This window comes from Budorcas taxicolor, chromosome 1 (genome assembly GCF_023091745.1).
Source record: "Budorcas taxicolor isolate Tak-1 chromosome 1, Takin1.1, whole genome shotgun sequence".
NCBI lineage: Eukaryota > Metazoa > Chordata > Mammalia > Artiodactyla > Bovidae > Budorcas > Budorcas taxicolor.
The window spans coordinates 215,815,766-215,842,218 of NC_068910.1; the positions used below are offsets into that span (position 1 = coordinate 215,815,766).

At 41.8% G+C, this 26,453-nt stretch overlaps 1 protein-coding gene across 1 annotated transcript in view; it reads right to left on the bottom strand.

Moving 5' to 3' along the window:
• COL6A6 (collagen type VI alpha 6 chain) overlaps nt 1-26,453 on the bottom strand; it is a 119,129-nt gene that overhangs the window by 78,256 nt on the left and 14,420 nt on the right. The window contains 11 exon segments of the mRNA XM_052642887.1: nt 1,668-1,730; nt 2,510-2,563; nt 2,654-2,698; nt 3,022-3,048; nt 3,134-3,205; nt 5,504-5,557; nt 6,901-6,993; nt 10,408-10,562; nt 15,770-15,848; nt 15,933-16,276; nt 25,126-25,695. Coding sequence (XP_052498847.1) covers nt 1,668-1,730; nt 2,510-2,563; nt 2,654-2,698; nt 3,022-3,048; nt 3,134-3,205; nt 5,504-5,557; nt 6,901-6,993; nt 10,408-10,562; nt 15,770-15,848; nt 15,933-16,276; nt 25,126-25,695 — 1,556 coding nt within the window.

Here is a 26,453-nt window from a genome sequence, read left to right on the forward strand (position 1 = left end):
ACTGGAAAAGGTCACTTTTCATTCCAATTCAAAAGAAAGGCAGTGCAAAAGAATGCTCAAACTAGTGCACAATTGCACTCATCTCACACACTAGTAAAGTAACGCTCAAAATTCTCCAAGCCAGGCTTCAGTAATATGTGAATTGTGAACTCCCTGACGTTCAAGCTTGTTTTAGAAAAGGCAGAGGAACCAGAGCTCAAATTGCCAACATCTGCTGGATCATGGAAAAAGCAAGAGAGTTCCAGAAAAACATCTATTTCTGCTTTATTGACTATGCCAAAGCCTTTGACTGTGTGGATCACAAGAAACTGGAAAATTCTGAAATAGATGGGAATACCAGACCACCTAACCTGCCTCTTGAGAGATCTGTATGCAGGTCAGGAAGCAACAGTTAGAACTGGACATGGAACAACAGACTGGTTCCAAATAGGAAAAGGAGTACGTCAAGGCTGTATATTGTCACCCTGCTTATTTAACTTCTATGCAGAGTACATCTTGAGAAACGCTGGACTGGAAGAAACACAAGCCGGAATCAAGATTGCCGGGAGAAATATCAATCACCTCAGATATGCAGATGACACCACCCTTATGGCAGAAAGTGAAGAGGAGCTAAACAGCCTCTTGGTGAAAGTGAAAGATGAGAGTGAAAAAGTTGGCTTAAAGCTCAACATTCAGAAAACAAAGATCATGGCATCCAGTCCCATCACTTCATGGGAAATAGATGGGGAAACAGTGGAAACAGTGTCAGACTTAATTTCTTTGGGTTCCAAAATCACTGCAGATGGTGATTGCAGTCATGAAATTTAAAGATGCTTACTCCTTGGAAGAAAAGTTATGACCAACCTAGATAGTATATTCAAAAGCAGAGACATTACTTTGCCGACTAAGGTCTGTCTAGTCAGGGCTATGGTTTTTCCTGTGGTCATGTACGGATGTGAGAGTTGGACTGTGAAGAAGGCTGAGCACTGAAGAATTGATGCTTTTGAGCTGTGGTATTGGAGAAGACTCTTGAGAGTCCCTTGGACTGTATGGAGATCCAACCAGTCCATTCTGAAGGAGATCAGCCCTGGGATTTCTTTGGAAGGAATGATGCTAAAGCTGAAGCTCCAGTACTTTGGCCACCTCATGCGAAGAGTTGACTCATTGAAAAAGACTCTGATGCTGGGAGGGACTGGGGGCAGGAGGAGAAGGGGACGACCCAGGATGAGATGGCTGGATGGCATCACGGACTCGATGGACGTGAGTCTGAGTGAACTCGGGGAGATGGTGATGAACAGGGAGGCCTGGTGTGCTGCGATTCATGGGGTTGCAAGGAGTTGGAAACGACTGAGTGACTGAACTGAACTGAACTGAGGAAAATAATGGAATGAAGTGGAATGCCTTCATAGCTCTGAAGCACAAGGAAGTTCTGGAAATGTTTTCTCAAAAATTACATACGCAAACAGTGGCAAGACTGTCTCACTATCCATACTCATCTCGTATATGAAGAGTGTCAGGCACAAGGGACTTGCTTTTAAAACTCTAAACAGTTGTGCTCATGACGATTTCAACTCAGAACTGCCACCGCAATGCTTTAAACCAGTGCTCCCTCTCCCCACCAGAAGTGCTGATGGGAAACTAGCCCTGACGTGACGTTAGTTTGCAGCCCCTCGGTCCAGCACACTTACTGGGTCTCCACGCAAGCCCTTTGCTCCATGGTCTCCAGAAATTCCTCTCTCTCCCGGTATCCCCTAAAGTCAACACAAAGGAGAAGAAGGACAAGAATTTTAAGTGACATTAATAAAAACAAGGAGCTTATCTTCTCCCTGATTTAAATTATTAAATGTTTTCTTACTAAAGTTATTTTGTAGAGAAGAGAAACAACCAATAGTTTCAGGCACCACATGAGTAATCTAACAGTGGCCACAATTATTCGCCACAGTGGTAAATTCTGTGTTCCAGACAGATTCATTGTCTTGTCCATTCTTTTGTAACTACTGTGTGCACCAGGTATTAGTTTTATCCTCTTTTGATGAGGCAACTGAGATTCAGAAAGATTATCCATGTCTGACTCCCTACCCCTGAGTTTGGTCATGGCTCATTCTGGTCAACAGAATAAGATTTAGTTGTAAGATCTACAGTGTCGCCGTGAGAGTTCCAAGCCTAGGCCCCAAGGGGCCTCGAGAGAGCTTGTGTGTTTCTATTTGCTCCCTTGAGCTTCAGCCACGGCCATAAAAGGCCAGGCAGCTCTCTGCTCCCAGAAGGATAATAAGAGACAAGTGAAACAAAGCCCCCAGCCAACCTACAGACACATGAGCCAAGGTCAGCCAGGCGCTGCCTAGATCAGCTGAACTTCCCAGACACATCAGAAATTAATATTTCTTGTTGCGTGCAGCTGAGGTCTTCTGGTTATCCTAAAACACTTTCATGATCCTACCTGACAGCAATACCTGGTGTAACTGCCTTACTATTTAGTCACACCTTGAATCCCCAGTACCGTTTCTACGTTGTCCCTTTATTGAAGGCCTACCTGGGCTCCTTCATTGCCTTTCTCTCCTTTTGCTCCAGGAAGACCACTGTCACCCTAAAACACAGAGAACAATAAACTCAAATTCTCATTTTCTTAATGAAAACTAGCTCAGAGGGTTTTCATGATACAAAAAGAAGGTTCTACCTGTTCTCCATTTAAGCCATCAATTCCACTTTCCCCAACTTCTCCCTGAAAAGACAGATGTGATCAGAATACAGAGTATTGCATTTACGTGGAAAGAAGACAGACACCAAATAAAAAGTCAGATTTTGTGTTCTATATACACGGTCTTTGCTAGGCTGGCCCTGGGTCATATTGAACATTACTGAGTCATAGAAATTGTCAACCAAAAACAAACATTGTTTGCAACAAAAGGCATTAGTAAACAAAATGAAATGATTAGCAATAAAAAGGAAGGTCAACAAAGCCTCAATTGTACAATCTACTGGTCAATCGCCTCAAAAATAATTCTAGGTAACAGATGGGCAGATAAATGATGTTTGGCACCATACCTCCTGTCCATTTAGTCCCCTGGTTCCCTGGAAATAGAAAGGACAGCAGGGGTTAGTGTGGGAAAAGGAACTAACATTGGGAAGCCTTCACAGTGCTTCGTGCAATCCTTACCTTAGGGCCTTTGGCGCCATAGCATCCTTTAGTGCCTTGTTCCCCCACAGGTCCACTGGCTCCTCTTTCTCCCTAAGGAAGAGCACAGACTCAGACGAGCTTTTCCTATTGTCATCTGGAATCTGTCCTGGAAATCTGACAACCTTCGTGTTGGATAAAAAAAAGCGCAACTGCTCATGGGCTTATAACCCAGAATTCATGCTTATAAAAACTGACAGTGGAAGCAAATCAGAGCTCCTCTGATGACAACCCTCTGTGTTGGATCCCACCCGGATACTCTCCAGGGTGGGGTAGTATCCAAGTAAAATGGACATACAGCAACTGGCAGCTGAAATGCATTCTCAAGATTTCAGAAGACATTCAGGGAATAGACAGTGAAGAATTGATGAGACATTGGAGCATGATGCTCTAGGTATGACCTAAGCAAGGGGCAGATTTCTTGACCAAATTCCTTCCCTTTCTCTCTTTCTATTTTTAACCTAAAACCACTCCTGTGATCCTTGTATTGGTAATCCCACCAGCTGGTGCAGTCTTGAGAGCTGAAACAAAGATGTCATCCTCAGCCACTCTCTCCCCAAGTGGTCACCAAGGTACATCCATTCAACCTCCTTAACATATCTATTCACGCTGCCCTAAATTTTGTCCTGTTCCTGCTGCTGCAAGACTTCTACCTGCAATCCCTACCTTGCCATCCTCCGTGATGTTGCCTGAGCAGGCTTTCTAAACCCATGCCCTAGCCATTTTTAATCCTGTGCTCGAACATCATGGAGACAGTGGAAACAGACTTTATTTCTGGGGCCTCCAAAATCACTGCAGATGGTGACTGCAGCCCTGAAATTAAAAGACACTTGCTCCTTGGAAGAAAAGCTATGACCAACCTAGATAGCACATTAAAAAGTAGAGATGTTACTTTGCCAACAAATGTCCATCTAGTCAAGGCTATGGTTTTTCTAGTTGTCATGTATGGATGTGAGAGTTGGACTATAAAGAAAGCTGAGTGCCAAAGAATTGATGCTTTTGAACTGTGGTGTTGGAGATGACTCTTGAGACTCCCTTGGACTGCAAGGAGATCCAACCAGTCCATCCTAAAGGAAATCAGTCCTGAATATTCATTGGAAGGACTGATGTTGAAGCTGAAATTCCCTGCTTTGGCCACCTGATGTGAAGAACTGACTCATTTGAAAAGACCCTGATGCTGGTAAAGATTGAAGGTGGGAGGAGAAGGGCACTGCAGAGGATGAGATGGTTGGATGGCATCACTGACTCCACGGACATGGGTTTGGGTAGACTCTGGGAGTTGGTGATGGATAGGGAAGCCTGACGTGCTGCAGTCCATGGGGCTGCAGAGTTGGACACGACTGAGCGACTGAACTAACTAACTACACATCATGAAGTGATGCCCATCAACTGGAAGACACCTCCAAGTCTTTCTCAGAGTACTCGAGACTCCCAGAACTCTGGGTCTCGCAACTTAATCTCCTCTCACTGTGTCCTGGATTCTGGCCATGTTGACCATATGTCATTCTGCAAACACACAATTCTCTGACTCAGTTACACACCCTTGATCACACTGTTCTCCCTGTGGTAGAATATTCTTCCCCCCTTAGCCTGGAGAAAGCTCTATCCGTCCTCAGAAGCCACCCAAGCATTACCCCCTATCTGCAGCCTTCCTCTCAGGCTGCCACCTGAGGCGGTTCAGTATTTGCACTTCCGCACCCTATCACATTGCACCTCATATACCTCGAGCAGAGTTCTCGTGCGTAACAACTAGACCAGCTGCTTCTCATTGGCCTTTCCACCAGTCTGGAATTTGCCTGAGATAGAAGCAATCTTTTTTTTTTTTTTCTTTATTTTTATTTCTGTGGTCTAGCACTGTGCCTGGCACATGGAAAGATACCTTAAGATGTACCTGTTAAATGAATGATGCGTGTATTTATGATGAGGTCTTTGATAAATAATGTGATAAACTGTAAGATGCTTAATATCCACTTATTAAATGGATGGATGGAAGGAAGGAGGGAAAGAAGGAAGGAAAGATAAATGGATGAATAGATGCAAGAAAGGGCAAGGTCCTAGATAAACAGTGTGGCGAGTGGGTTTACTCGTGCAGAATGGAAGGGGGACATGGCAGTGATTTGACTCTCCTAGTGAAACAGAGAAGTTTTTCACTGAGTTGATTATACAGTGTTGGTGGATAGTCCAAGAGGGGACAGCAGGTTAATAAAGCACTGGTGACCTGGAAAAACCTCAGACTTTGCGAATGAATCCTTAGAACTTGACTTTTCTCGCTTCCTTTTGAACTGATACAAATGCTTTCATAGTGTAGATATGTTCTTAGGAATAAATGGAGCTGGTTAAACCTTGACTTACAGCGGTGCCCTCCTCTCCCAGGTAGCCTTCACTGCCTTTAAAACCTGGAAGTCCCTGGGAATAAGGAAAGGAAGAATACATTAGCACTCCATAGACCAAAACTCAGAGGTAATCAAGCAAGAATTCTTCAACTTCACAGTTTTACTTTATGTAGAATAGTATGAGTTTGCAAAATACAGTGCCCCCCTCCGAACCTAAGCTGCATTTACACGCATAAAAATAAATGGAATTTTGAGACAAGTATCCAGATAACTCAAGGGTGGGTGTGTGAGAAACATATTTTCCATAGCTCTCTCTGGGGTTTAGAGCTGGGGTTTATAGAGCTGGAGTTTTTTTTCCTAGACAAACATTCAATGAATACAGCTATATTTGTCCCAGGCTAGAATTCTCCTCTTTTCATTAAAAATTCTTTTTGAAGATTTATGCTACATGTAAAATAGACCACACATATTTCTTTCCATTTTTCCTGATACCTGTTTAAAAAAGTTCTACCATTCTCTGTACATGAAATCAAAGCATTCAGGAAATAATTAGTGCAAAAACTTTCTTCAGAGAGACAGCCATGGTGATTTGGAAGTTACAGTGCTATCCATAAATTATCCAAAATCAAACACATGTGTCAATAAGTAGTACTGAAATTGTTAAACACATCTATAGTATGTTTATGCATATTTGAACATTTCTTCAAAGCCCAAATCATATTTTCACATAAGGGTACATTAACTTCTTTGGGTTAGGAAATACATGAATCTGTTGCTAGTTAACTGTTTTTAGACTTGGTCTGTTTTTACTTATATATTTCTGGCAGTATTTTGGTCTGGGTAGAGCTGAATGAAACATCTTGGCATCTCTTGCTGTGACAGGGTGATCTGATCTAGCTTCTCAGCAGACTACACAACTTATTCCCTATCTGATTTAAATGACTCTGCAGCCATTAAAAAATGGAAATTAAAATGACTCCTTACTTAGGAGGCTTTCCTTATTCAACAAAAGAGATCCCAGTTGGTTTTTCTGCATCTTATCATCACTGCCAGGACACTGGATAATCAACAATCTAGGCAGTTTCTCTCTCTCTCTCTCTTTTTTTCTTTTGGCTGTTCCACCTGGCACGTAGGTCAAAACTACACTCCCTCAGTGGAAGCAGAGACTCATAACCACTGGACTGCCAGGGACGTCCCATCAGCAGTGTTTCTCTTGATGCTTGTATAAAAAGGTTTTTTTTTTAAAAAAAGACTCCAATTTAGAAAACCAAGAAGCCTATGTAACTTGACATAGAAGCAGTGTGATAAATGGTTACCTCAAAGGCTCTACCTGGGAGCCCTTATTTCTACCTAAACTTGTTTCTGGAAAACATACTATATTCAAATAAAATGAGCCACTATTGCAACTAAGATCACCGTTTTCCCTGCTGGTCCAGGGTCTCCCCTTGTGCCATCTCCTCCGATGCACTTGCAGAATAGACAGCAGCACGTCCTCTCCGCAACATTGACCTTGAGGAGGGTAGGAATACGTTACACTTGGTGGAATCACCGCCCAATCACACTCACACCCAAGCTCGAGGTGCTCTAGAGAGGGTGAGGGAGACAGTCTTCACCTTTCATCCTTCCTTCCGTGATCTGCATTCTCCACCATATGAGGAGTTCAGAATAAACTCAAAGATGTTTTTGTGTTCTCAAAAAAGCATCAGTTTTGCCACAGCCAACTCACTGCACACTAATTTGTTAATGGGATCTCCTGTGCCCACACTGACCATGGTATTGTTAGTTACCCCATATAATTCTGCCCCTAACAGTTTGTTCAATAAAAAGAATACATGCTGTTATCTTTCCTTTTCCTGCTTTGTGAAATGTTTGTGTGCTGGAGAATTTAGACTCTGTCCATTGTCACATTGCTTGGCATGGAGTTCAATGGTCAACGCTTCTAGAACAGTTTGTGTAGGACAGGATGTCAAAGACACCAATTATGTGTTCACCATTCAGAAGCACTTGCTGTAGAGGGTGGCATATGAAGAGATTTTATACTCTGGTTACGTTTTTTACTCTGGCCAAGAAGCATGTTATATATTTAAAAAATCTGAGTAAATTTCATCCTGGACCTAGTTAGTCATCCCCTGAAAAACTGACCTAGTCCATCACATTTGGGGGCTCCTCTAGTGGGTCAGTTGGTAAAGAATCCACCTGCAATGCAGGCGACCCAGGTTCACTTCCTGGGTCAGGAAGATCCCCTCTGGTTCACTTCCTGGGTCAGGAAGATCCCCTGGAGAAGGGAATGACAACCCACTCCAGTATTCTTGCCTGGAGAACAATTAACCCATAATATTTATTTTAAGGAAACTCTGTCTGTGATAAATACTGTGATTTGTCTCAGTGGGGTAGAATCAATCTTTGTGTTGAGAAGTTTCCCATCAAAATCCTAGTGTGATGAAAAATGAAAATATCTTGTTATAACCATTTCACAATTTCTCCTCTAAATTGTTTCTTTTTATGTACTGTTTCTTTTCTGATACTAGAAAATTCTGTTTTTCCCCCGTAAACCTCAGAAAACCCAGTAAAACTTGAAATGTGTGAAACCAAACAACAACGATGACAAAATGGATTCTGTGATTTAATATTAGATGAAATCAACTTTCTTTGGATCACTAATATCCTACAGCATATTTTACTATTAACATTAAAATGGGCTATTCTAAAACTAAACATTTCTTATACAGTATTGCATTTATGTGACATCTAAAAATTGATAATCTTGTCTGAAGAATAACTTCTTCCCTCTATGAATTACCAGTTTTAAATTACAAATTTCAGAGACAGAAAAAATTTTGTAAAATAGACACCATTTTCCCATGTAGAAAGGAATTACAGCAAAACTTCCACATTAAGTTACAAGAAAATGTCTATATTCTCTAAGCAATTATTTTTACATAATTACTACACTGAACACACTGTTCAAATATTTATATGCAAGATCTATTGTCAGAAGGTAGCAGGAGAATGGATAAAGAAGCTGTGATGCGTATATACAATGGAATATTACTCAGTCATAAAAAGGAATGCATTTGAGTCAGTTCTAGTGAGGTGGATAAACCTAGAGCCTATTATACAGAGTGAACTAAGTCAGAAAGAGAAAAACTAATATCATTTATTAACATATACATACAGAATCTAGAAAGATGATACCGATGAACCTATTTGCAGAGCAGCAATAAAGACACAGATATACAGAGCAGACTCACAGACATGGGCGGAAGGCAAGAAAGGAGACAGTGGGATGTATGGAGAGAGTTAACATGGAGACATATACATTATCATATGTAAGCTAGATAGCCAATGGGCATTTGCTCTATGACTCAGGGAACTCAAATCAGGGCTCTGTAACAACCTAGAAGGGCGGGGTGGGGAGGGAGGTTTAAGAGGGAGAGGACTAGATATGCCCATAGCTGATTTACATTGACATTTGGCAGAAACCAACACAGGAATGTAAAGCAGTTATCCGTCAATTAAAAATAAATAGAGCTTCTCTGGTGGCTCAAATGGCAAAGAATCCACCTGCAATGTGGGAGACTGGGTTTGATCCCTGGGTTGGGAAGATCCCGTGGAGAAGGAAATGGCAACATACTCCAGTATTCTTGCCTGGAGAATCCCAAGGACAGAGGAACCTGGCAGGCGACATACTGTCCATGGCGTCTCAAGAGCTGGACACGACTTAGCCACTAACCCACCACCAAAAATAAATAAATTTAATTATAAAAAGGAAAGTAGCAGGAGTCAGCACCTTATTGGGAAGTGTCTTGATATGCTGATTACAGATTTTAAAAATTATAAGCAAATTGGAAATTTTCACTCTCTCATTAAAGGTGAAAGTAGTCACAGATAACTTGAAAACCTTCACCAAGCTAGTTTGAATTCTTGTATGTTTCTAAACGAAAAAGGATAGTGATGCATCTTATTTAGGGATTAGGTTCTAAAAATAGATCATAAGGCAAAAATTTCCATCAGTCAAGACAACCTTTAAACATCTTTTCATCATAAAGTACAACATGGGAGGTCCATCATCACATCACTCGTTTTTCTTCCAAGATTGGAACAGATGTTCTTTTTTCAACTGAACTCTATGGAATCAGCTCTATTCACAGGCCATTTGCAGAAAAAAAACATATCTTAAACAGCAGAATCATATTCAGTGTGGTGAATTTTGGCATCTAGTATCTGCCAGGAATGTGAAAACCGGCTGACTGGAGGATCAACCAAGTCACTCTTACAGCTCAGACACCCTGTGGTGGCGTATTTATTGACTGCAATTTGGGCAGGATTATAGGTGCTATTAAGTTTCTTCTTCCTTCTTCGTTTTCTCTTGGCCAAGCATATCAATTAAGCATGCTTTCAGACATAGACAACAAACTTATGGTTACCAAAGGGGAGAGTTGCAGGGGAAGGATAATAAGGAGTTTGGCATTAACATAGACATACTACTATATATAAAATAGATAACCAACAAGGACCTACTGTGTAGCACAGGGAACTAGGGCCAATACTTTGTAATAATCTATAAGGGAAAAGAATCTGAAAAAGAATATGTGTGTATATATATATATATCTCCATATATATATATATATATATGGATAACTGAATCACTTTGCTGTAACCTGAAATTAATACCATGTAAATAAACTATACTTTGATAAATAAATAGAGAACAATAACAAAAAGAAACATGCTTTGACATTGCTCTATGATATGATGTTTCTTTCAAAACACTCCCTCATTTTGGCTTTTCACAAAGTCAGAAAAGCCTGGTTCTACTCCCAAACAAGCAAAATTAGTCCACATTCATAAGCCTAAATATGAACCCTATAAACAAAACAAATAGAAAATTTAAACTCATGAGCCTTTTCTGAGTAACTCACCAGGTGCTTTGACAATTGGCTCCCAAGATCCCTCATCCCAAGAGTGAGCTGTGTCCTGTACTCAAATCCTTTCCCAAATTCAATGTACAGAAGATCAGCCAGGTCGCCGGAACTGGTGGGTCCGTCCAGAGCAATAGTGATGAGGGCATTCAGGCCTAGCCAACACAGTCAACAATTCTCCCATTAAGCAGAGTAGGGCTCCTTTAACCTCTTCGCATATGTATGAAAGTTGCTATTCCAGGAAGCCAGTTGCAAGAGGAACACTCATTTTACCCTCATTCATGCTCCCCAACCACACACTGTAAGACTGACAAGTGACAAAGTCATCACTAGCGAACAAAAGAATTTCCATTTTTCAAAACTAATTAGATTGGAGAATAATTTATATAACAAATTATAACAGATCCTTGAGGTTTCTGATGACTTAAAGTAAAATGTGATGATGTGATGTGAAGTCGCTCAGTCGTGTCCGACTGTTTGTGACCCCATGGACTATAGTGAGTTGAAAAGACTCCACAGAGAAAAGGGAAGCCTCCTGCACTGGTGGTTGGAATGTAAATGGGTGCAGCCAGTATAGAAACATTACAGGGGCTCTTCAAAAACTATAAACAGAGCTATCACATGACCCAGCAATCCCATTCCTGGGAATATATCCAGACAAAACTATAGTTCGAAAAGATATATGCACCCCCATGTTCATAGCAGCACTCTTCACCATAGCCAAGACATGGGAGCAAACTACATATCCATCAAGAGATGAATGGATAAAGGCGTGGTGCATATCGTATATATGTTACTCAGTCATAAGAATAAGAATGAAATTAGGCCATTTGCAGCTACATGAATGGACCTAGAGACTGCTGTACTAAGAGAAGTCAGAAAGAGAAAGACAAATACCATATGGTGTCATTTATGTGTGGAATCTAAAATTCAACACAAATCAACTTATTCACAAAACAGAAACAGACGCCATGCTTGAGTCTTCACAAACATAGAAAACAAATTTATGGTTACCAAAGGGGAGAGGAGGTGGGGAGAGATAAACTAGGACTTTGGGATTAGCAGACAAAAACTACTATACATAAAATAGACAGCAAAGTCCTACTATACAGCACAAAGAACTGTATCCAATACTCTGTAACAGACCATAGTGGGAAAGAATTTGAAAAGGATTGCATCTCTATACATCTGAATCACCTTACACTATACCACAAACCAACACATCGTAAATCAACTATATTGAATAACAGCAATAAGGAATCCACAGAGCATACCAAAGCACAGAAAGTCAAGAAAGTGAGCATTCTAAATTTTTGCCACTTGAAAGGGAGGTCCTTTGAGCAGTAGTGGGGTCTTCATCTGGAAGCTTATCAGAAATGCAGAATTTCCGGCCCCATCCAGACCCGCAGAAACAGAATCTATATTTTAATAAAATCTCCAGGTGATTCACGTGCACATTAAAGCTTGAGAAGCATAACTCTAAATGACAGTCCGGTTGGAATCACATGTACAAGAGACAGTTAAAGATCTCTTGTAAGGCAATTAGGAGCAAATGTCATATAACCAACCAGAGCTGTGACTCATAGACTCTGGAAGTTTATAGATTAACACATTTCAAAGAAAACTTTTAGAGACTAAGAAAAAGTTGACTTATTTTATAAAGTAAGGACATTAAATGGTGATAGTAATAAGCCAGGCTATCATTAGGGTGGAGGTAAGCATGCAACAACTATGCTCTCATTTATTGATAATTACTATGTGCCTAGACGTTGGCTCAGTGCTTTACGTGCATTGCCTTATTTTCAAGATATAAATACAACATTACAGGTAAGTATGATTACAGCTCTATTTTACAGATGGGCAAAGGTTTTCACCAGACAGCCTGACTCCAAAGCTTACACTCAAAGGACATTTTAATAACAAAAATGTACTAAAGACATAATAAAAAAGGCCAGTCCTAAAGTTGGATAAATTTAGTTTTACGAAAACATAACTATTTGGCATACCTTTTCTCACTTTAGTAGGGACAGGTGAAGAATTCTTTGGATGGGACTTGAAAACCCATGGATCAGAATAGATAAAGAATATTCCAAGGACGTGGCAGAGTCAAGAGTGCTTTCTTATAGACGTTTCTATATGACTTTGAGAGGGAAAGGAGAGTGAAGAGAACGTTTCAGGGATACAGTGAAGAGGCTCAAGTTCTGCAAGGCAGCAAACAATGTGGTTGCTGATACGAAATAAAGGAAGAAATACCAACGAATAGGGTGCCTAACTTGTCCTAGTTTGCTGGAACTTTCCTGGTTTGAGTGCTGACAGTCTCTGGTTTGTCTCAAGCAAACAAAGACAGGTCACTTCCAAGAGTGAGAATGGTGGGGAGAAGTGGGATCGGGGCTGGGAGAGGCCACGAAGAACGCCAGGTTCATCAACTGGTGTCTAATGATCAAAAGGAGGCATGCCAGTGGGTCTACCTATAAGGGGAAAAGATCTCACATCTGATATTTCTTGTAAGTTCCAAGAAAGGTAGAAGTTTAAGAGTTATGAGAACCATGGGGTTGTTGATTTGCAGGAAATATGCATGTAACTATAATTTGTAACTCAGGTTCCCCTGGTGGCTCAGATGGTAAAGCATCTGCTTGCAATGCTGGAGACCTGGGTTTGATCCCTGGGTCGGGAAGATCCCTTGGAGAAAGAAATGGCAACCCACTCCAGTACTCTTGCCTGGAAAATCCCATGAACAGAGGAGCCCAGTAGGTTATAGTCTATGGGGTTGCAAATAGTCGGACACGACTGAGTGACTTCACTTTCATTCACTTTCACTTTTACTTTTCTCAGGACAGAGGACTTCAATCCTGATCTTTCTGGACTCATCTGGTTCATATGATCTTAAACAAAGTGTTTTCAATTCTTAAAAAATGAATTAAGAAAAAGAAGCTTTCAAAAATTGGGAGAATAAAGAATCACTGAATAGATTCTAGAGTACTGGATTTTTTAAAGTGAGAAAACGGATTCAAACCCCAATCTCCATGGATTGGTTATAAAGCGATATCCATCCCTGAGGATCCTTTTATCCTGGTCTCCTCTTGTTCCACGGTGATGGCTCAGTTTACATGTACAGAGTCCGGGCCTCAGGTTACAGAGGCTCTCTTGGGTTAACAGATCAAGGGCTCAGCATCAACTCAGCATCAATGTGAAACGTGGGAGGTCACAGCCAGAGGTGCTCTCTGTTCCAACTGGGAGACATTCAACACCTTTCAAAGAACATTGTGGCCCACACCCTTTGATCTTTCCCACTGAAAGGCTGTAGCTGGCGTGAGTCCTCCAACCTTTACCTCTTTTTCAAAGTTGTTTGGGCTATTTTGGGTCCTTTACATTTCTACATATATTTTGAACCATTTTTTTTTTGTACACTAACAAATATCTTGCTTTGATTTTGATTGTGACTTAACTGAATCTATAGATCTGTTTGGAGAGATTGACATTTAACCATATTCAGTCTTCTTTATCATTGTTTTAGTAATTTTCAGCAAACAGACAACTATATTTTGTTAAATATATAACTTGGCACTTCCTGTCATGTGTACATTGCCAATGGCTTTTTAAATTTTGTTTTCCACTTTTTCACTGTCAGCATTTAGAAATACAATTGATTTTGAATACTGGAAAAAAATTCTAAATTTCTGAGGATATTCAAAATCTAGCTTCTGAAGTCAAAACTCATTTACCAGTTTTCCTCAGGAGCTGGAAGAAAGAAGATCGGTCTTAGAAATCTGAGTGTTCCAAGAGAAACTTTCTGGAGAAAACTCTGATCATGTCTGCAAAGATACATCTTCCCCAACAAAAGAAAAGCTGAAATTTGAAAAAGGCCTTCCTATCCACCTGAGGGTCCTGTTCTCAGTCTTCATTAATATTTCCTCTTCAGATCAAGAATAAAGGCCAAGACGGTAGAATAAAGAGAAACAGCTTTAGTAAATACAATAAAAATAAAACCCTTACCCTTCAGCTGTGACTTCAGTGAATTTTGCAATCTGTTTAAGATAGAGGAATAAGAACCAGTGAAAAGACAAAATCTAATGGTGGCTCAGTGGTAAAGAATCTGCCTGCAATGCAGGAGATATGAGAGACGCAGGTTCAATCCCCAAGTCAGGAAGATCCCCTGAAGAAGGTAATGGCAATGCACTCCAGTATTCTTGCCTGGAGAATCCCATGGACAGAGGAGCCTGGCGGGCTATAGTCCATGGGGTTGCAAAGAGTCAGACACGACTGAGTGATTAACACTTTCACTTTCAATCCACCTCTAGTAGTTAACCAGAGAGACAGGTCAGATGCCCTCGAAGCAGAGCCTGAGATAGCCATTTAGATGCTCATGATTTATTGAGGAAGCCCTCTCTAAAGAAGGGAACAAAGGTAAGCAGGGTCAGGCTGGGGAAGGCACTAAGCAAGACAGTGTTTCAGGAAAGTCTAGCTTCAGCCTGATCCTGTGGGGATCTCTGGAGTCTGAGTTACACCATACAATTGGCATCCAAGCCTCTGCACTCCACCTGCTGCCTGAAGACGGGGACAGGGAGTAACCTTCCAGGCAAGGCTGGTGAAGGGCAGTTCCTCAGAGAGAGAGGGAACCTGCGGGTAACATGTGAGCAGCCAATACTCATAGCAGCTGGACGATGAGGGAGCCCGTCTGTAAGGGGGTCTGGGTGGGGTACCAGTAACATCCACTTACAAAAATCTCTTTCTATTCTTGGTCAAACCAAAACATGTGAATGCATTTTCCTACCACTGATCCATATTTTAGTACAAATGGACAATAAATCAGAATGAGCATTGGTTCCTAAAGCCAAAAGCCTGGTGCCAGAGCTTGAAAAACTCATTAACACCATAGTTGGTCCATTTGTCATCTGAGAGCAGGAACTGATTATGAAGTCCCAAGACATGAGTAAACTTGTCCACCAATGCTTGGAACTCTGAAAACTTTAAGAGTGTTAGAAGGAAATTGTCCAACCCTCCCATTCCTTAGTCAAGCAGAAGTATACATGGCTCACTTCTGCTGGCACTTAAGACATAGAAATGTTAGATAGCTTGGGGCAAGGGAGGCAGGAACATACTCCAGGAAAGCTAAGGAAGAAGAAATAAAGTAATACGAGAGAAAGGATAAGACACTGGATTCAGCGCTATTTCATATGGGCAGGAGGAAAAAAGTAGAGGCTGAAATGTTGTGAGAGCTTGTTTGCCCTCCCAAGTGCGTTCAGAGTGGAGAGGTTGCAAATTCAGTGCTGTCTGGGAGTCTGCAAATGTAAGAGCCAGGACTCGGTTTTGAGATTACAAAGTTCGCCAACACTCCTTTCCCAGCCCTCCCCATAAGTGGTACCTTCTTTTCTAAGTTCATCAGACTTTTGTTCAAGCTTTTCAATATCATCATCCAATCCATCTGAAAATAAGAGGGCCACCTAGGAGAGTATTCAAAAAAGAAAAATGAGTAAAAAGGAAGTCATTGCAACTAAAAACCAATAAATAAAATAAAACTAAGTTACCTTTCCCCGAGCAGCTGACTTATTCTGAAAAGCATCCCACAGAGAACTCAAGTGGTTTGCGTTGAGAAGAGATGGTCCTTTAACTGTTAAATCCTTCAAGCTGTTCAGGATATTTTCACTGTAGATCTCAAACTTGGGGGAATATTTTTCTGCAGCATTGGTCACTTGAAAAGCCACACTAACCTGAGTCTCCGTGCCCACCTCACAGCTTACCCCATTGAGGGAGCTGATGACACGTAAGATGTCTTGAAGATAGGTTTCCATCCAGGACTGGCCTTCGAGCAAAGTCTGCCCATTCTGCTGAGTTGAGATGTCAAATCCCACCACAACATCCACAAAGCAATCTAGGATTCAAGGGAAAAGCATATTGTATCAGACCAATAAAGAACTTTATTTGACTTATGCATCATGGTTAAATCATGAGACTTGGAATTCTTGTTTCCATCCCAGTTATAAAGTTGGAAAACAAGGAAAAATGTGAATAATGGAAAGGCTCAGAATCCCTCTTTCACAACCTGTTAAAGTGGGGTTTTTTTCCCCCCAGCATCTATAAAATCTAGATGATTCTATAACAAAGTTCTGAAAGATTCCATTGTGTCCACTGAAGAAGCTATGAAGAGTCACTTAAATAGCTGAAACATGTTGTGGAAATGTTAATAGTCCAAAAGAGAAAATTCATTTCATACTACATATCAACTGAGGTCATTCAACAAATATTAAATTATAATTATAAGGGAAAAACATTTGAAAACAGGAAGTTGTTTAGAAAAATAAATTAAAAAAAGAAAAACTCCTTAAGGAATGATTTTGATGATTTAATCCCTGAACAGAAAACCACTGAATTACTAGAACACATTACTGTCTTCAAGGAAAACACTCTCTTGTGAAAACACAAAGATGCCAAAATGTCATCACTGAGTGTTCCTAGGAACTATCCTCTTTAAAAATGGAGTATTTTAACTTTTTACCTAGATTACTAAAATTACAAACTCTAGTAAATAAGTTCCTGGTGTTTATTTAACTAATTCAGATTGATGAATGAGTCCATGATTATGTGATCAAAGAAATGGAATTTGGGGAACAGTCCAGAGGTGGCAGTCATATGTCTAAATACAATCAGAGAGAGTGGATCATATAAGTCAAGTGGGCTCTCATGGAATGGCCTTGCAGACTCTACAGAGATGTCTGCCCTCAAATCAAGAGCCCTTCAGAGCTAGCAAGAGGAGGCAGAGATGGTTTAGGAAGTGGGCTAGAAAGAAGGCTAAAAATGGATTTCCACAGAGAAATAAAGAAGGATGGTAGTAGAATAGCAGGTTCAGTTCAGTTCAGTTCAGTTGCTCAGTCGTGTCTGACTCTTTGCGACCCCATGAATTGCAGCATGCCAGGCCTCCCTGTCTATCACCAAACTCCCGGAGTTCACTCAGACTCACATCCATTGAATCAGTGATGCCATCCAACCATCTCATCCTCTGTCGTCCCCTTCTCCTCCTGCCTCCAATCCCTCCCAGCATCAGAGTCTTTTCCAAGAATAGCAGGAGTGGGAATCAAAAGCGGGTTAGGACTGGCTACCAAGGGTGGTAAAAACAAAAAAACTAGTGCTCTGAAAATCTGACAACTAGCAGTAAGGAACCCTGGAGTGGGGAGGCAGACTTTAGTTTCAGTACTATACAGGTCACTACTGTGTTACTACTAAACCACTTCTGCCAAATCTCTACCTCTCTGAGCATTAATTTTCTTGTTTATAAAAGTAAGAAGATTATATATTTCAAGATAAAAGTACAAAAGAACAAGGAAAAGAAAGGATTGGGCAAGACAGTAACGGTCTCCTGGTTCCCTGCCAAACTCCAAAGCTGATTTTAATTATCTGACTTATAAAGAAAGTCCTTAATTGGAGTTAATGATGGCAGAGTTTTAGTATTAAGAAACACTGTCCAACAAATGAACTTATTTAAGAAACAGACTCACAGATGTAGAGAAAAAACTTATGATTGCCAAAGAGGGATGGGGATGGTGGAGAGACAAATTGGGTTAGTAGATACAAACTACCATGTACCTAAATAGAAAAGCAACAAGGCCCTACTGTGTAGCACAGGGAATTATATTCAATCTTTTATCATAAACCATAATGAAGAATAGTATGAAAAATAATATATATGTACAACTGAATCACTTTGATGTACAACAGCAATTAACACAACATTATAAATTAACTATACTTCAATAACACTTTTTTAAAAAGAAAGAAATACGGTCAAGATAGTAGGGTATATTAATAAGATTAGAAGACAGATTCTGGAGAAAACACTTTTTTAAAGTGCAAAGTTGGGCTGTTGGTGGTTATTAGCTGGGATAAGAGAAAAATTTTGTTGGAGATTTAAAAGAAGGGGATATCTTAGATGAAAAAAAGAGAAAGAAAGATCTAGAAAATATAATTAGGTAAGTGAAGTGAAAGTGAAAGCTGCTCAGTCATGTCCGACTCTTTGCGACCCCATGGGCTATACAGTCCATGGAACTCTCCAGGCCAGAATACTGGAGTGGGTAGCCTTTCCCTTCTCCAGGGGATCTTCCCAACCCAGGGATCGAACCCAGGTCTCCCGCATTGCAGGCAGATTCTTTACCAGCTGAGCCACTAGGGACGCCCACAGTTAGGTGAAGACCTAGTTTGTATATGTCCGAGATCCGTGGTCCACACACACACACCCAGGAGCTGGACACCTGTCCCCTGGAGAGCCTCAGCAGCACCACTGCTGGCTCTCCCACACAGTGTGTTCTGGGCAGGGTTTCACACAGCCTCCATCCTCTCCCTGCAGTAGGTCTTCAATGACTCTGGTCCAACCCATGTCCAACCCAACCGAACTCACGGGAGCTCTGGCCCCTTCCACCACTTCAGCCAGATTCAACACACTGCCGCTCCCATGTCTGACTTTCCAAAGGGCTGGATAACACAGTTCTGTGGTGTGGGAGCGCAGCTCTCCATGGGGTGAACTGTGAGCAGTCAAAGGCAGAAGGTGGGAAGGAACCAGCAGATAAGTGGCTCTTCTTCCTCTGATTGACTGGTCTGTGCAGTGTTTCTGGGACTTCCCAGGTGACCTTCTGCAGGACCAGTGAACCAGTGATGCCTTCTCAGAAGCTGTAGCGAGCTTGGTAACACACATCTCATATTTACTTTCTTTTTTCTTGTATCACTCATTCTTGCTTCCCTGGGACTGTACTCCCACTGGAGTACTGCCACATAAACTGTGCTTCAAGCTCTGCTTTCTAGAGAACCCCATTAAGACAGGGACATAAAGAGATCCTCGTCAAGAAAAGTTGGAAATGACCATCAATTTTTTTTTTTTTATATTTCCCATATTCCTTGAGTCAGTTCCTGAACGTGTGTCTACTTCGTCCTTATCAGACTGGCCTTTGGTTGAATGTCCTTTTGGACTCATCTTCCTTGATGATGTGAAAGATGAGAGGTACTCTCGATTCTTTTCCTACCTAGTCATGGCTCCATGCCAAAAAAGGCAGCAAGTCCATATCCTGAAAACTGCTGGGGGCCTCCTCTGGGTGGTTAGAACAGGCAGACTCCAAGAAAAATCAGGAGACTAGCATGGATGAAGATAAGGGAACAGGGTTCAGTTTAGTTGCTTAGGGGAATTTGGTGTATATTGAAGCAGTAAATTGAAATATAGCTCTGAACTGCTAAACGATTAAAGTTGCTGAACCAAGGAACTCTTGGCAAACTGTCCTTTTGTGAACTAAACTACTCTATCACTCCATGCACCAGGACTTCTAAAATCACTTCAAGATACCTTTGGCAATATGCTTTGAGAGTTACTAAGACTCACTGAATATTTACTCACGCTTGTTCTCATGCATTCCTCATGTGTCCCTATGACACACAGAATAAACAGAAATGCTTCTAATACTCATTTTGCAGAACAAGATGCTGTGGCTTAGAGAGGCTTGCCCGAGGTCTCACAGTTATCATTGTGGACCTCGCATGTAGGAATCAGATCCAGGCCTGTCTGGAGTCCCTACACTGGACGACCTTATTTTCACCACCTCCTGGGTGGCCAGTGATGCTAGGTCATGCAGGTTTCAAGTGCTATATTATGCTGCTGGAAGGGACAGCCTAGCAGTGAGTGGCTTCCTTACATAGCAGAAGCTTTTGAGATATAAAGCTTTTGTGATGTCTTAACAAGTTACAGCGATTCATAGTTGAAGCACAATACTTATAACATGAACACCAGATAAACTAGACAGCAACTATGTTAAGAAAACCTAGACAGCCACTATATCAAAAAATTTAGCAACCCACAAATAGGTTGGAATCAGACAGATGCAGATTTTAAAGTTGCTTAGTTTGTAGCCTCCAGTAAAATCTGGGGCAGGCTTCCAATATTCCTTAGAGCTCCCTTTTCCTCATTTGTAAATGGGAATGAAAATACAAACCACAGAGAGTTTGGGAGTTTAATGAGATAATGCATTTATAATATTTGAAAATGCTTGACCCTCCATAGAGGCACAAGAAATACTGATGTTTCCCTCATATCTCCATGCAGCTAACCATCCTTTCCCATAAACTAAATCCTAAGTACAATCAGAGAAACAGAAATAATTTAACTGCACAAATGAGAAAACTAAGAAAGGCTAGTGACTGCTCCAAAGTGGTGCATGTTTTAATAAGAAGCAAACTGGATGTTCAGGCTCTGAATCTGGTTTCTTTTGAGACACATCAAGCTACTGACTGATATCCCTTGATTTGGGAGTTAATTGCTCAAGAGGAGCTGGTATCCTCCACTATGTTTGTACAGGCTTTATCAGCTGTATCATTCCAGCCTCATTAGTGCTCAGACCACAGCTTAGCCACAAAGGCCTCACACATTCTTGTTTGTTACAGGAATCACTTGAATTATCTTTAAAGTGTACTTTGCTTGTTTATTTATACATTCATGACTTCTGTTTTGACTTTCCGCTTGGCTTTCTTTCACCCTATTAAGGACAGATTAAATAGTTCCAAGATAATTTTCAGCCTAATATGAATACATGGAAATGGGTATTTCATGTGAAACAGGAAATTTATGTGGAAGGTTTGGTTGAAGTCACCAGGCACATTACAAAGTGTGGGAAGAAAGTGGAGTGCAATCTACATAGACAATCCTGACCAATGGCAGGACTCTTAAACTGGCTCACACACTGGGCCTTATGGAAGATTTATGCTTAGAGCCCAGAAGATTTACGGAGGGGACAGTTGGTGTGCCATGAGTCTCTGTCCACAAGTACACACACACACACACACACACACACACACACACACACACACAAGAGGACATAATGTTCTCTTTAATTGAAGAGAGAGGCACTTTGAGAGGCAACCTGGAGATGATACAGCCAAGAAATTATGAACAGTAAGATATGATGTCATGCTGCTTTCTGCAAAGGAGAGGCACCCACACTGGAACACCGACACAGCGGGGCTGGAACTTCCAGGGTTTCCTGGGTGCCGGGAGCCAGCGTGAGGAACTCTGCCCATGGCAAAGGTCATGAGGAAGGAGGCTTGGCATACGCAAATGCGTGATCAAGCCTCAGGAAACCCCGTTCCCGAGCATCTACCCCCAAAACCAGAGTCTGTTTTATGCTCTCACCTACACCTCTGACTTTATGGGGGGCTGTTCCCCACCAGTTCTCTCAGAGAAGGAGTAAACGTGCAGCTCCAAGTCAATAAAAATTCCTGGGTGTGACAAGAGTGTTTCAACTTATAGACTCCTCTGAAGGTTATCTAGCCCGCCTGTATAGGTTCGTCCAGCCACATGTGATTGTTTACCGCCTCCCAACCTGAGAGGCATGAGATGTTTTAGACTTACTAAAGGCAAATTCCTTCGGGAAGTTGGAAATTATTAGTATAGTGGGTTGGTTAGGAATTATACTGATGAAGGGTTTTTCATTTGTTGTGCCAATAATTGCTGCTAATTCCCTGCCCTGGGTGGGACAGGGGTGTCTCAGGTCAAACCTCTCTGCTGACAGACTAGCTTGTGTGACAGGATTATCCATACTCCTGCCACTACGCACATGATTGTTTACTACCTCTTAACCATAAACAGCACAGAGAGTTTTGGAGTATTTTGAGAGTCTTAATTAGCATAGGGCTTTTGTCATTGTTGAATCAATGATTGCTGCCAGGCCTCCATATCCTTAGGCACCTGGGAATATATTAATCAATGTATTTGGAATATAGAAAGGGAAATATAGTAGTTTTTAAGGTTAGTAATACTAGACTTTTTGAGTTAATGAATTTTCTCTTTTGTAATAGATCACTGTACTTTGTTATAAATCACTGTGTCCTTGCTATGTAAAAATGTAACTTTATCACTATCTTAAGACTAAATAGATCTTAAGGGGAGCATTGGTGAAAGGATTTTCATTTGTTGGGCTGATGTTTGCTGCTAAATCTCCATATTCCCTGCCCTTATAATGAATATAACTAGCATATAGGAGAAATAAGTATTAACTTCTAAGCATATAGAAGAAATAAGTATTAACCTTTAAGATTAATCATGTTAACCTTGGGTTAAATAAATTCCTTTCTTGATTGTAACTCACTACACCCTCATCCTATAGGAATGCAACTTTATTTGGAGGGTGGTGCCTGGTTTAAGAAAAAACACTCTTGGAAAAAATAAGTTTTTTGGTTATCAGGAAGAAAGGGTCGTAAAATGTCAGCAGGCCTCATGGCCAGAAGATGATGTAAAACCCCTAAGATCTTTTTTTATGTAAGGCACCTGATTTTGATAAAGGTCAGGACTGCTGACCCCTGCGTGACTCTGTATTCATCCCTATGCGTTACAAAAGGTATATAAGCAAACCCCAAAATAAAGAAATCGGATCAGTTCTTGGAAAGACTGATTCCCCCATGTCGTTCTTTCTTGCTCCCCATCTTTCTGGCTGAATTCCCATCTGGAGCGTGGGTGCTCGCCATGTCTACTTACTTGTCCCAGCTTTCAAGCCCACACGAGAAGGAGCCCAAGGACAGGCACCTTCTGATATTCAAGTGGTGCCAGTGGCCCAGCGTAGATGGTGCAAATTCCTTGTCTTGGAATTTTATTGGTGTCCCACGTAAACCAAGTTATTCAGCCTCTTTTTCTCTCCTACTATTTTCTGGCCAAATTCCCATCTGGCGCATGGGTACCCATCAAGCCTACTAATTTTGCCTGGGCTTCTAAGATTGGACCGGGGGGGCCTCAGTGCCTCCTTTCCTTCGGGAGAACGGGAAGACGCCTGTGGCCTACGTAGGTGGTGATTGGTATTCCATGTGAACCAAGTTATTCAGCCTCTTTTTCTCTGCTAATTTTCTAATCCCTCTCTATCTGTAATTAAATAAGTTATTTCCAAGGACGCCGACTCCGTCCCCACCTTCGAATCACCCTGGATCCACCAGGGCTGGACCCTGGCACCTGGGGAAACTGACCCATAACTGTTTCCCATGGAGTTGATACAGCTGCACATAAGAAAGAGCTGTGTTCGGCTTCTCTGGTCTCCCATCCAAGAAGGCTGCCTGGAGGGGCAAAGAGATAGCAGCAGATAAAGCGGGCTGCTGCTGCTGCTAAGTCTCTTCAGTTGTGTCCGACTCCGTGCAACCCCATAGACGGCAGTCCACCAGGCTCTTCTGTCCCTGGGATTCTCCAGGCAAGAATACTGGAGTGGGTTGCCATTTCTTTCTCCAATGCATGAAAGGGAAAAGTGAAAGTGAGGTCATTCAGTCATGTCCGACTCATCACGACCCCATGGACTGCAGCCTACCAGGCTCCTCCGCCCATGGGATTTTCCAGGCAACAGTACTGGAGTGGGTTGCCATTGCCTTCTCCAAGATAAAGCGGGAGGCATTCCTGGGTGCCCCGAAGCTGAGGAAGGCATAAGCGAACAGCTGGAATTGAGAGATGCCCACTTTCCTCAAGGGACAGATACACCTGATGAATGTGCAGAAGGGGAAGTCTTTGAAGCAGTCATGAGTGGGCCCAGTTTAGACAAGCGTTGCTGAGAAAATGGAGTTCTGAAAAGTGCCATCAAGTGAAGAACTTTCCTGATCCTCTGGCCCATCTCCCTTGTCCAGCCCATGCTGGAGAGGTTGGACACCACAATCAGTAAGGAGATGGCAAGGCCTGGGAGGAGGGGGCAATGTGGGAGGTGGGGGACGAGCGCTAAAATGCCAACCAGCTAAAATGGTCATGGTGACTGGCCTGCAGCAAGGAAAGCACAGTGAACTTGATTGAGTGTAAAGTCTGAAGAGTTATCCAAGGATGGACATATTCATCACCAAGAAGAGGTGACTTCTTTCACTTACTTCTTTAAAGTGACTGGGGGCAAGGTAAGAGCTGACCCCATGAATAAATCAAATGGGTCGATGGTAGACAAAAGTGAAGTGACTTGATGATGACGTCCCAGGTGTCATATTTACTCAAAGTCCTGTTAAATATGTGTTTCCTCACTTCATCTTCACAACGATCTTTTGAACTAGATGCTTAGTGGTTCATTTTTACAGATGAGAAAATTAAACTTAGGAAATTTAAGCCACTTGTGCAAGAAAAAGTGGCTATTAAATGGGCATTTATGTTCACTAACCACTCATCTCCAGAGCTGCCTCTTAACAACCGTGTAGCTTTCCTCTTCCTGGTGGAAATCTAGGCTTACTCTTTACCATAGGTAGTCATACAGAATCACAGCCAACCCAGTGGGGACTTTTATAAAAATAGAAAAAGTTATTTCTCCATCTGTTGGACAATAATGTCAAAATGTGCTAATTTTTAAGAAAATATTTACCAACTTCTGCATTGAAGTTTCACATTAAGGCTCTAAACTCTAAGATACTCCCTCGCTACCTGTGGCAGCAGTTGGCAGCCCCACTGCCAGGAAACCCAAATCTGTCAAATAGCTTGTTTTGGGGGAACACATTCTTCAGCCTCTGAAAGCAACCAGAGTGTAAACAGGCCTTGTCCTCACGCCTTCAGAAGGTGAGGCATTCCCATCACAAAGAGGGCATATGTTCCCAGGAGAGGAAAACTGCAAGAGTCTCATATCCTGTGTCTCAACCTACAAGGGACAGAAAACACTTGATAACTGTGAAAGGTTCCATTTGAAATCAACAGTCACGAATCTGCATTCTCCCCACAGCCCCAGAGAAGGCATAGACCCTAGGGATCTGTTGGATACTCACTGCTGTCACCCCCGGAGGTACAGATGTTACGAACAATCCTCTTCTTGACCTTCTTCAGTTCGTCAAAGTTGTGAACTGTCAGCTTCTTATCGGCGGTCCCGGTGATCTGAACAAGCTGCTGGTCATCCACATCCCCGATGCCCACGGAGTAAATGTCGATGCCTTTGTGTCTCAGCTCTTCGGCGGCCTGAGCCACCTCGTCTTGGGACTGGCCATCCGTGAGGACCAGCAGCACCTGGGGGGTACCTGTGTGGATCCGGCTGCCCATGTCCGGCCGGAAGTAATGCCCCACCTGCTGCAGGGCAGCACCAATGTGGGTGTATCCAAAGATCTGCTTGATGTTTTCAATCTGAAATGAGATCTCCTTTTTGCTGATGAACATTCCCAGGGGGAACTCTGGCTGGTAAGTGTGACTGAATTGGGCAGCTCCGATACGCACTCTGTTGTTACTGATATCAAAGTCTTGAATGACAGATGCCAAGAATTCCTTCATCTTCCTAAAGTCATCCGGATGAATGCTATTTGAACCATCCATGAGGAACACGAGATCGACTTTTTCAATTTCACAGTCTGCAAAGAACACAACAACAAAATCAGATCGTTATTATTTCTCTAACTGAGCAGGGGAAGTCAAATGAACAAGACTGGAAGCTGACTGTGGCTCAGATCATGAACTCGTTATTGCAAAATTCAACTTAAATTGAAGAAAATAGGGAAAACCACTAGACCATTCAGGTATGACCTAATCAAATCCCTTATGATTAGATTAGATTACATCTGACACACAGAGTGCCTGAAGAACCATGGATGGAGGTTTGTAACACTGTACAGGTGGCCATGGTCAAAACCATCCTCAAGAAGAAAAAATGGTTGAAGCACAAGCTGGAATCAAGATTGCCAGGAGAAATGTCATAACTTCAGATATGCAGATGACACCACCCTCACAGCAGAAAGCAAAGAGGAACTAAACAGCTTTTTGATGAAAGTGAAAAAGGAGAGTGAAAAAGTTGACTTAAAACTCAACACTCAAAAAACGAAGATCATGGCATCTGCTCCTATCACTTCATGGTAAATAGATGGGGAAACAATGGAAAATGTGACAGGCTTTATTTTCTTGGGCTCCAAAATTACTGCAGATGGTAACTGCAGCCATGAAATTAAAAGAAGTTTGCTCCTTGGAAGAAAAGTTATGACCAACCTAGACAGCATATTAAAAAGCAGAAACATTACTTTGTTGACAAAGGTCCATCTAGTCAAGGCTATGGTTTTTCCAGTAGTCATGTATGGATGTGAGAGTTGGACCATAAAGAAAGCTGAGCACTGAAGAA